The sequence below is a fragment of the Fomitopsis serialis genome, assembly GCF_022376445.1.
Source record: "Fomitopsis serialis strain Sig1Antser10 chromosome Unknown B0H18scaffold_128, whole genome shotgun sequence".
NCBI classification, from domain to species: Eukaryota; Fungi; Basidiomycota; class Agaricomycetes; order Polyporales; family Fomitopsidaceae; genus Fomitopsis; species Fomitopsis serialis.
In genome coordinates this window covers 24222-35294 of record NW_025955088.1, presented here as the reverse complement: position 1 = coordinate 35294, position 11073 = coordinate 24222, and the positions used below count along the sequence as shown (strand labels likewise).

The following is an 11073-nucleotide window of genomic DNA, read 5'->3' as shown; positions in this document are numbered from 1 at the left end:
CAGGCTGTCTCAGGACTCACTACAAGCCGCACGACATCGTCGCCCAATAACACGGCTGGAGCCGCCCCTTCTCCTTCCGATGGTGAATGGCCCTGGCAGGAGCTAGCAGGAGCTGCGACTGTTGTCTTCGCCAATCACAACACCATCCACCAGGCAGACCGAGTCGTCCGGGCATCCGCTCGGAAGGCGACCAGAGGCGACCATGTCTGTCTTCACCTGGATATGGAGCCAATCTGGCGGTGCGGGAATGTGTGCACATATTCAAGTTTAGCGTTGAGATCGAGAAGCCGTCGACAGCGAAGGTACGCCCTCAAAATCAGAGTTTCGGGACTCAGCGCTCAAGCGCTCAGTCTGGGATGGTGATCACAGAACGCAGGTGCTGTCTTCTTGGAAGGCGTGGGCGGTGCTTCCTGCCAGTGCGTTGCCGTACGTTCAAGCTAGCCTTGACGAAGAACCCGTCCACAAGCATGGTTTGGGGGAATGATACTGCGCGGTGATATGTCGTAAGTCGTTCGCTGGGCGGCCAATGGTGTGAACAGTGCGGCTCAGGCTCACATGGTCAACATCCCAATCATGCCCCCGCGTCTGCATGCCACCCAGAGATTGGGCCTTGGCACGGTAGTAGCTATTGTTCTGCGGGTCGCAGGCGCCCCTTTGAGGCGTTCTACTGGCACGCTGGCGACTTCTCGCGCGAGGCCTGTGCTTGAACGGGCCGTCGAGCTTCGTCGAAGGCGCACTCACTCCTCCAGCGCGGCTCGACTACGCTTCGTGCAGCAAGGTTTGTTGGCGGCCTCTTCTCGTCACTTCACTTGGCAGCCCATGTCTCCGAGTTCTGTCCATACGTTCGCATTCCGGTAGCACCTCCCCCGACTCGGAGTCCTACCTTCATCCAGCCGTGTCCTAATCCCGGCGGGTCACGCGGAAATGAACTTCAAGAATGAACGACCCAGCCCCCAACAAGTGCCAGGTGTCCTGGCAATACACCTTCACGCATTGTTCTACTCACTGTTCGGACATCGCATTGTCGGCGCATTCGAACGACCCACAAAGTTGCACTGTCATCATTCTGCCTGCGAATAGGTTGTGTACACCGCGCGAACACCGCTTGTCGTTTGGAATGAAACGACACGGCTCAATAATATTATGGATTCTCTGTACCAGCACATTTCGTTCTGCATGTCATTTCTGTACGTACACTGTGATTTAGGACGAGCAACACGGCAATCTGAGCAAGGCAAAACACGAGTATGCTCTGCCTCCACTGCCACAGTATGGCCTCCCGCCTATATTGCACCCTTAATAATGTCGGCCGCTACGAAGACTCGCTGAGCACGATTTAATCGAAGCGGCGGGCATTCTCACCTTGCTCCGCAATGGCATATACCATGGCTATGCGTTGAGGAATGTCAGTACACAATTGGGCCTACACAAATTCGAGGTCGAACCTTGAGTGTGACTGCCAATCTGCACAGGCACCACGGACAAATCAACGACACGTATGTTCGTTGTTCCATAGACCTACGGCAAAGGGCCTTCGGTTAGTCCACATGATAATGATCAAAGTATGGGCCGATTTCACCTTCAAACGTGAGTCCACTACTCCGCCGTCTTCCTTGGGAAGCATCGAGCACGAACTCGTCGTATCTAGGGTGTCAACGGTAAATTCAGAACCCATATACCTCTGTGAAAGACATACGGTAGGTAGTTCTGACATTGTCGCGGAGCCACTCTGATCTTGGGGTCAGCCGCTGCTTCAGCGCAGAGGACTTGACTCACCAGAAATCTGCTCATCGGTTTGGACGTCCTTTCCCGGATACACCTCCTCTGATCAGGGACCATTAAGTATTCAATCCTGTCGATGCAGATGACGTGACTCACCACGTATGACACTCTTGAATGGCTCGGTCTGTATCAGCTTCCTATTGAACTTGACGGACTCGACCATAGTCTGCAGATCTGTTACATACTATCAGAACCGACGGGTAGTAAGCATTGCTAGAGTCTGCTACCGTAGGGCTCCTCAAAGATGTGGGGGTCGATCGTCGGGTGCTCCATGGGGTCCTTGGACGCGATATGCTGCAGAACAATAAGCCCAGTATTCCCTGGAAGACCAGATGCACTCACAATTGTGCCGCGCGAGAAAGGGCTGTTCATTCCAAAGCAGAGTGAGATATGCTTCCTCTCGGGATGTATGGTAGCTGCCACGCATCCGCGGTCAGTAAATCTTCTATCCTGGCCGGCCCATATGCACGCACGAACTGGAACAATAGGTGTTGGTAAGAGCATGATCTCCATGCTCGGAAGTTGATTCTTGAGATGCTTGAGCTGCAACTCGTACTGCTTGCGGAGACCTGGAGGATACTTATTCTCTGTCACCCCAGCCAGGATCGTGCTCGAGAGGGTGCTCTGCATCTCATCCGCGTCCGGACATATGGACTGCAACGGGACGAACGTGAGGTTGACTGTGCGCAGATTCAGTGCACCCTTGCCTTCCGGGCTACGGCGAGTATAAGATCCTACGCGAATCTAATGAGACGTGCACCCACCGGAGTCTGTGATGTTCAGCAGCGAGCTCGGGGAAGAAGAGTGGGTCGCATGTTTCGATCTCGTGGCCGTTGACTTCTTGCTCCTTCACCTCTAGAGAATTTTCGAGTGTCATTTCCTATACAGGCGAACACGCAAGACCGAACGTACGACAAACGAGGCCAAACCATAGGTGCTCTTGGATGTTCTCCCCCACACCAGGCAAGTCGACCTTGACTTCGACACCTGCTTCTTCGAGCACGTCCCGTCTACCGATTCCAGACAACTCAAGGATCTGCAAGACGACCCATCCATTGCACCACCGACTCATAGTGACTCGGAACTTACCTGAGGAGAAATCACAGCCCTGAAGGAATGGAGGAATGTTACTGGAAGGAAATATGATTTGCAAACGGACGCACCCGGCCGCGAGGAGAACCTCGTTTGAGGCCTTCGCCTCGTGCACACTGTCTCCGTACACGAAGGCGACACCGGTAGCCGTGACGGTGCCATCGTCATTGCGACGGCTCGCGATGCCAGTCACATGAGCAGTTACGAGCACGGTCAGATTTTGGCGATGAGCGTTGGGTTGATAGTAAGCCTGTTGAGGGTTGCCCAATCATGACCTGCGATCTCACATAGGAACGAGGAATATACACGAACATTCGCCGAGTAGGACCGGTGGAAGGTCTGAGGATTGAGGATTGCGGGGCTCACAGAAGTGCCGGTGGTCTTGATGTAGCTTAGTGCCGCGTTCTGGGCAGAAAATTTGAACAACATACAATCCCTGCCGCCTAACAGTGAAGCATAAGCGCTCAGCCAGAACGATGCCACCAGCCGACTTACGGTGTCGGTGACACGAGGAATCCCGTGCTGCGCGAATGCCTGGGACAAGACAGTCATGAAGCGAACATCAGCGCGTGTTTAGGACGCACGTCCATAAGCAGCTCCTCCAGGTGAGTCCGGGCTGGAGAAAACGAGACGTCAATGGGGCCTGTTCAGCGATAGGTCAGAAGAGCCATGCAACTGAGGGAGCAGCGCATACCCGACGAGCCCATGTGCGCTGCGTCGTATGTCAGAAATTCCATGTCATAGCTCGGCGGCGTGAACCTCAAGATAGTCGGATGAGGTTGTGAGAGAGCAGCTGAATCTGTGGGGGACGCACTTTTCAGTCTTCTTCACATATCGATGGAATGTGTCCCAATCCCATCCCTCGACCCCGAGCTCCTCAAACACTTCATTCACTGTCAGCATGCCCTCGTGAATCACGAGAGAAGATCGATACGAACTATCCAGGTATTGACGCGCGGGCTTGTTCCAAAACATGAAGTTGATCGCTGAGCTCCCGCCGAGCCCCTTTCCTCTAGCAAGAATCGTCTACTCAGCCGCGAGACATACAGACTGGGTGATCACCAACCGGGACCACACATATTCGCGGTTGTTCGAGTGGGGCTGCTTGACCTGTCCAATCCTCAGTTTCCGTGCGCGAACAAGGTCCGCTTGTCCTCAGCCTTACTGTCTTGTATGCCCAATCGTACTTCAAATTGCTGAACAGCCTCACGGCCTGCATTGGGATCACTGCACCAGCCTGGCAGGTTATCGCAGTGTCGGCAACAGCGAGATGAGCTCACATGTCATCGGGTCATCGAGGTTCGCTTCCCCGGCCTCCAGTACCAGCACACGGACTGACGGATCCTCGGTAAGGCGTGCAGCGACGACGAGCCCGGCGGTCTGTCAAGTCACGATCTTGACGCCCTTGCCAACGTAGATGGTGGCAGGTCGCACTCACCCCTCCACCTGCGACGGACTCGGTTATTATTTATTCATGCGGACAGAAAATCTCGCACTGACCGACGATGATGTAGTCAAACTCCTTGCCGGAAACGTCGGTGATTTGAGCAAGCATGTCAGTAGACACAACTTTGAACGAGCTACGGTGCAACAATTGTACGGCGAAAGGCTTCGTCGGTTTTGGACGATTCTCACAGCGGTATGCTCTTATAGTAGGAACCCAGAGGCACCGAAAGAAGGTTTGGGGAGGATAGGAAGATAACCAGATGGTCTCAACACACCGGGATCAGAGCCTCATTCTGAGCATATCTGCGTGGAAGACCTGCAACGCTGTCCGATGTGTGTTTCGATGTGTGTCGTGGAAAAGCAGCGTCGCCGATCGGCGGCATCCTTCCTTTCAGCGAACAACAAAACAAATGGGCAGATCCCACCACACTTGCATTCGCCGAACAAGAGGGTACTTACATTACCTCAGCCTCCGAGTTTCAGGTCGCGGCGGCGACTCGATGATACCACCGGCAGATGGCAGACGCCGTGATAGAGTTAGCGTGCGGCACATACTTAGGTACTGTACTGCCAGCGTCGCCGCTCCGTCGAGACCTGTCCGGGGTTCACGTTCAGCGTTCAGCCGGCGAATTAATGAGGACGACTTCCCTGCTTCTGCCAGTGTGGTAACAGCGCCGGTGGTCTGCGACGGAGACTACAGCGCCGCCGAGCGTTCTCATGCCCTCCTCCTCATGAGTCTCCGTTACGGCTCGATCCACTAGAAGGTTGATCCCAGCCGGGACTACTACTCGATCCACGTGACGCGTCACTGTATGTTAGAACCGTTGCCCAATGCCAACTGTTGGATCTCGGGGCGTTCTATCGCACGTAATGCCACTGGCCGCTCAACAAATATCAATCGCTGACACGACACTCGAAGATGCGGCTTGCAAGGAGCCCTTCATATTCATCACACTCGACTAGGCAGTCGGGTATTACTTATACTTCCTCCCACGGGCCTACACCCGCTCAGTACCCCGTACGAACACTCCCCAAGGCTGTGGTGACCTCCCAGTGAACCTATCATGGCAGACGCGATTCAGGTCGCGGGTGCCCTCATTGGTATCTTCGCGGTGACGATCCTCCTTACGTGGAGGTTTGATCCAGTAAGCATAGTAGTATCGGTGCATGCCTCAGACAGCAATGCTAACCTTCAAGCTACTCGCAGCTTTATTCCATCCCGACGATTGGGCCATCTCTTCCTCTTCTCTCTTACATCGGTGCCTACCGATATAGCAAGAATGCCCGCGAAGTTCTTCAGGAAGGTTATGCCAAGGTCAGTGCTGAGCGAATCGTAATGCTTTCTCTCATTTACCTAACTTCTTTCCATGGTCATAGTACAAGATCTTCAAGGTCGCCATGCTCGACCAATGGGTTGTGATCGTCAGTGGCGCCGACATGAACGAGGAGCTGCGAAAGGTCCCGGACTCGCATGCGACTTTCCACAAGGCTGCTGAAGACGTACGCTTGCCCTTGTCTCCGAATTCCATCGCTTTGAACATGTACTTACTCTATTAATCCGACAGTTCATCCAGTTGCGATACACCGTGTCAAACAGTGTCGTTGACCACCCAATTCACATCCCCACCATCCGCGGTCCCTTAACAAAAAACTTGGGCGTCGTGTTCGGCGACGTCGTGGACGAGATCAACGCAGCATTTACTGACACCATCGGGAGCAAGTTGCAGGGTGACGGTCAGTCAAAGTTTCCCGTGCCGTGTCGAGGCCGAAACTTATGATCCATCGGTCCTACCCCACAGAGTGGATCAGTGTCAATGCGCTGATGACTATGGCAGTGATCATCTCACGTGTAAGCAACCGCGTCTTTGTTGGCCTTCCCCTGTGTACGTATACGTCTGAAAGCGCAGTAAAATGGCTTGCGAGCTGATGCTGCCATGCCACTAGGCCGGAATGAAGATTACCTGCAGATTGTCCGCCAATTCACTTTCGACGTATCGAGGGCACGCTTCATACTTTCCTGGTTTCCGAAGTCATTGAAGAAGATCGTCGGCCCATTCATCCCCTGGGCACGCAGAGCCACTCAAAAGGCATCGGTGCACCTCAGGCCCATAATTGAGGATCGCTTCAAGAAGCTGAAGGAAATGGGCGAGGATTGGGCAGACAAACCTGTCAGTCGTCCACCATGCAGACATTGGTCTCCGCTAACATTGACCCTCCGAATGCAAGAACGACTACATGATGTGGATTATTAACGAAGCCAGGCGAGAAGGCGGGTCTGTACAGGCGATAATTGAAGGTCTCATGGTCTCCAACTTTGCTGCCATCCACACATCCAGCAATGTGCGTCTCGTTCTGCCTAGCACACCTTGCTCAGGCGAAGCAATTGAGCTGACTACGTCTCACAGAGTATGACACAGGCACTCTATCACCTCGCGGAATCTGCCGAGTACGTTAAGGTATTGCGCGAGGAGGTCGACAGCGTGGTCAAGGAGCATGGCTGGACTAAGGTCGCGACGGGCAAGATGTGGAAGCTCGACAGCTTCATGCGCGAGTCGCAGCGGATCAACGGTATCACGTATAGTGAGTATCCATGTCAACATCTCTGTACCCTGCATACTAACTCGCGCTCTACCGCAGTCTCCATTATGCGGAAGACGCTGCAAGACACGACGCTCTCCGACGGGACGTTTATCCCGGCCGATACGCTCGTCGCCGGCGCGTCAAACGCGACACACCGTGATCCGCGCAACTACGAAAATCCTGAAGTTTTCGATCCATTTCGTTTCGCAGACCTGCGCGAGGAAGACGGCGCCAGCATCAAGCACCAGTTCGTCAGCACCTCGCCCGAGTACGTGCCGTTCGGGCATGGGAAACATGCGTGGTATGTAGTGGTTCCCCGCTCATAACTGGTGTAGTTGCTGACCGCAGGTTCTGCGCCGTGCTAGCCCCGGTCGTTTCTTCGCCGTGAACGAACTGAAGCTCATGATGGCGTACATCTTGCTCCACTACGATTTGAAATTCGAGGGTGAGCAGCGGAGGCCGGAGAACTGGTCGCGCTGGCATAACGTCCTGCCTGCGCACAAGAATGTATTAGTCCGGAGGCGGCAGGTTGTGGCAACTTGATGGAATAGTCTTGTTACTGTAACTGTATTGCGACCTTTTGTCTAACACAAATCAGCGAGTGAGCTTCGGGAGGTACTAGCAGTTCTAGAACATATACCCGACCTCAAGCAGGCTAGGTGAATCAGGAAGAGCACCCTGGTTCGTTATTCAGATAACCACTGGCCTAGCCAGAACATCGTACATCAAGAAGTAACAAATAAACTCAGCGATATGAACCGCAGCTGAGACTCCGCGTCGTGGACACAGACAGACAGTGCGCCACACTTGCTCCGCGTTTCCCTCAGGCTCGCGTAACGACATCATCTCTGGCTGGCCTTTAGCCTACTGATACCTCCGCCTTATATTCTTGCACTGTGTCGCGCACCAGTGAACGTCCAAAACGCCAGAGGCTATACCCGGGGCAAAGGCTCCGAAGTACTACTCCCGGTGCTAAACATCATAATACAGTCTCATGATAAGTACCAGTGTACACTTGGACAAATCCGCGTCGAGTGGAGGGGAGAAGACGACACTACTACGCAGCCAATTGTGATCGTCTCAAAACTTGCAGAGCAGCTGCGGTGCACCATACAAGCGGGCGGCGAGCTCCGCCGCCGCCGCCGCCAGCAACATCACGCCCACGAAGATTTCAAGGCCAAGATAGTTTCCGCCGTCACGTTGTAGGATAGCTGGAGATGATGGTTTCAGTCGCATGCCACAACACGGAGCGATGCACCCACCGCCTGCGATAGACGGACCGGTCAGGATGCCCGGGGCCATGGCAGTCCTGGTCACATCAGACATGAGATGCACGTCTTGCCTCGCTTTCAAGTGGAAAACACACATGAACATCCCGATGCGTGCACCGATCTGAGTCGGGTCAGGCGTGATTTGAGCAGTGGCGGACGCAGAGATCGAAGAGTACGCAGCTGCCGCACCCAGTGTCAGATGAATACGCCCAGAGGGCTGGTGAACGTACCGGACGTGAACCCGAATCTGATGATGAAGTGAGCACCTCGGCCGATATAAAACACATTTGGAGCAGAATTACATCACCGAGAATATGACGGTCTCAGCAGCACCTCTGGACGTCGTCCAAATCGCCATAGACGAGATAGCGCCCAAGACCAGTATGGGGACGGTCACGTTGAATCGTCCGTACTGTGCAAGCGCGTCAGTCATTGTCTCGGCGAGCATGGTGCAGTAAACAGCGCACCATGTCGCTCAGGTAGCCGGTCACGACTCGCCCAATCAAACCGGCAGCATTCATGATGGCGATCATGTAGAAGGACAGGTTGGCGCTCAGTCCGATCGACAAGCCGAACAGCTCGATATACCAGTACGGCGTGTACAGACCTGGATGGATGGACACCGATCAGGCGACAGACTGAGGCAGAGGATGTGGAGAAGGTTTACCAAAGGGCACCAAGAAGCCACCGATGATGTGCAGAAGAAACGTCCCTTCCCGGAAAGCTCTGTAGTCAACGAGCGGAAGATCGAGGCGGTGCGGAAGACGCTCTTTGACGAGAGGGATGGCCACAGCTTGGATGCCAAAGTTCATGAAAGCCGTGATGCGGACAGCCCAAGGAAAGCCGACAGAGTCGAACAGTCGAGAGAGCATGATGGGATAAATGATGCCGCTCAAGCTAGCACCAGACACCACCTACACAAGAACATCGTGATGGAGCGCCGGACGGGCAAGCGGGCAGAACACTCACTATGCCCATTGCCGCGGACCGTTTGGCGCGGAACCAGTGAGTCGGTACGGTCATCTGTGGATATTCCTCAGCCGCATGCATCCAACGCGAAGCAGGGCGCATACGATGGGGTAAAACCTGTCAGACATGTGAGTCGCTGGTCTCGCTCAGCCAGGCGTGCGTGCAGATGAGGGACGCACTGCAGCGCGATTCCGATTCCCAGCCCGATGCCCTGCGCGAGCATGACTTGGTAGTATTTGCGGGACAGAGACGTCATCATCAGGGAGAATGTGGACAGTATCCAGCCAATGACGAGGGAAGACTACATAGGAGAATGCATGTCGTGAGCGGGTTAGGACGCGGCTGAACGAAACTCGGCAACTGCACCCTTGCGCCGTAGATGTCGAAGACGCGACCGAGGACGATGCCACTCATGTAGGTGATGACGAGCTGGACACTCCCGATCCAGCTGATCGTAGAGAGCGTGTAGTCCCGAAGGAGCTCCTCGGCGTAGTACGTCTGGAAGACGCCGAACGCATTGAGTTGACCTGCGAACGGTACGTCAGAGGACGCCGCGGTGACTGAGTGGTGTGGCTGACCGAAGGAAGTAAAAGCGAGCAGGAAGCAGCCGGTGACATTGCCCCATGCACGGAGCCCGCCGTCGGGGAACGTGATGGCTGGTGGTGGCTACAAGGTGCATGATGAGGTGACGGGACATCCTCGTGACGACTCGATGCGGACCTGGGCGGCAAGCTGAACCTGAGCAGCATTCTTCTGCTCAGCTAGCTCCTCTTTGGAGGAACCGTCCGGAGCCTGCGCGCGTTGTTGAGGAAGGAGAGACATGAAGGTAGGACTCCGAGTCGGGGGAGGTGTCACCGGAATGCGAACGTATGAACAGAACTCGGAGACATGGGCTGCCAAGTGAAGTGACGAGCAGAAGCCGCCAACAAACCTTGCTGCACGAAGCGTAGTCGAGCGCCGGCGATGTGAGTGCACCTTCGACGAAGCTCGATGGCCCGCTCAAGCACAAGCCTCGCGCGAGAAGTCGCCAGCGTGCCAGTAGAACGCCACAAAGGGGCGCCTGCGACCCCGCCGAACAATAGCTACTACCGTTCCAGGGTCCAATCTCTGGGTGGCATGCAGACGACGCGGGGGCATGCATATGGTTGGGATGTTGACCATGAGCCGCACTGTTCACACCATCGGCCGCCCAGCTAACGAGTTACGACATATCAGCGCGCGGTATCATTCCCCCAAACCATTCTTGTGGACGGTTTCTTCGTCAAGACTTGAACGTATGGCAACGCACTGGCAGAAATCACCGCCCGCGCCTTCCAAGAAGAGGGCACCTACGTTCTGCGATCACCATCCCAGACTGATCAAGCGCTGAGCCCCGAAACTCTGATTTTGAGGACGTACCTTCGCTGTCCACGGCTTCTCGACGCTAAGGATGCGGACGCATTCTCGCACTGCCAATTTGGCTCCATATTCAGGTGAAGACGTTGTCGCCTTCTAGCGATGCTCGGACGACTCGGTCTGCCTGGTGGAGGGTGTTGTGACAACAGTCGCATCTCCTGAGCTCACCTGCTTCACACGCCGTTCTGGACGTCCTTGCCTACGGTCTATCACACGCCGCCCATTGCGGTCAATTGACACAAGTAACTTAAGTTACTCCCTCTGATGTTGGAGCTGAAGGATGCTATGTTTATACTTGTTAGGGTGGCCGACACAGCCCATGAAACGGGCATTGTATCGGGCCGAGATCTCGTCTACCAAGTCGGTAAGTGGCGAGGAATGTTGGTTCAATTTCCGAGCTCACCACCGCGAGGAGGACCACTCGTACCCCGCTAGGTACTATGCGTGATCAGAGGAACCGCGCTCATGCTGAACCCTGCTGAACCGCCATGGCCAGCGGACCTGCTGCATCAGCGCTAAGCGCCCATACTACGCTCGG

The 11073-nt window shown here is 54.9% G+C and overlaps 3 protein-coding genes across 3 annotated transcripts; 1 reads left to right on the top strand and 2 right to left on the bottom strand.

Moving 5' to 3' along the window:
- Positions 1–1086: 1086 nt before the first annotated feature.
- On the bottom strand, positions 1087–4813 carry B0H18DRAFT_1039818 (alcohol oxidase). Its single transcript, XM_048030518.1, has 26 exons — positions 4375–4813; positions 4313–4320; positions 4155–4254; positions 4040–4101; positions 3941–3984; positions 3813–3886; positions 3689–3758; positions 3569–3633; positions 3459–3517; positions 3370–3408; positions 3306–3317; positions 3187–3255; positions 2946–3124; positions 2872–2890; positions 2695–2818; positions 2547–2637; positions 2256–2497; positions 2125–2198; positions 2010–2076; positions 1879–1956; positions 1777–1824; positions 1697–1729; positions 1580–1644; positions 1446–1518; positions 1363–1389; positions 1087–1312 (listed from the first exon to the last, which is right to left on the bottom strand). The coding sequence occupies exons 1-26, from the start codon at positions 4427–4429 to the stop codon at positions 1284–1286; spliced, it is 1806 nt and encodes a 601-aa protein (XP_047887381.1). The 5' UTR covers positions 4430–4813; the 3' UTR covers positions 1087–1283.
- Positions 4814–5171: 358 nt separating this feature from the next.
- Positions 5172–7443, top strand: B0H18DRAFT_939558 (cytochrome P450; the record flags this gene model as incomplete). The annotated part of the gene is made up of 10 exons (XM_048041860.1): positions 5172–5465; positions 5528–5635; positions 5698–5820; positions 5886–6054; positions 6120–6203; positions 6265–6488; positions 6547–6660; positions 6726–6900; positions 6958–7201; positions 7266–7443. Exons 1-10 carry the CDS (start codon positions 5385–5387, stop codon positions 7441–7443), a joined length of 1500 nt encoding a protein of 499 aa, XP_047887380.1. The 5' UTR covers positions 5172–5384.
- Positions 7444–7980: 537 nt separating this feature from the next.
- On the bottom strand, positions 7981–9962 carry B0H18DRAFT_1124606 (MFS monocarboxylate transporter; the record flags this gene model as incomplete). The annotated part of the gene is made up of 12 exons (XM_048034893.1): positions 7981–8111; positions 8163–8351; positions 8402–8418; positions 8474–8583; positions 8639–8778; positions 8839–9085; positions 9141–9194; positions 9245–9257; positions 9320–9441; positions 9507–9667; positions 9719–9806; positions 9861–9962. The coding sequence occupies 12 exons, from the start codon at positions 9960–9962 to the stop codon at positions 7981–7983; spliced, it is 1374 nt and encodes a 457-aa protein (XP_047887379.1).
- Positions 9963–11073: the final 1111 nt, after the last annotated feature.

What these genes read in the sequence shown, in the direction of transcription:
- B0H18DRAFT_1039818 (XM_048030518.1), bottom strand. Translation starts at nt 4,429, where the DNA reads ATGCTTGCTCAAATCACCGACGTTTCCGGCAAGGAGTTTGACTACATC. An exon ending in AGCGCACATGGGCTCGTCGG is followed by an intron (nt 3,518 to 3,568) that starts GTATGCGCTGCT and finishes ATCGCTGAACAG; the next exon opens with GCCCCATTGACGTCTCGTTT. An exon ending in TAGTGGACTCACGTTTGAAG is followed by an intron (nt 1,519 to 1,579) that starts GTGAAATCGGCC and finishes CCTTTGCCGTAG; the next exon opens with GTCTATGGAACAACGAACAT.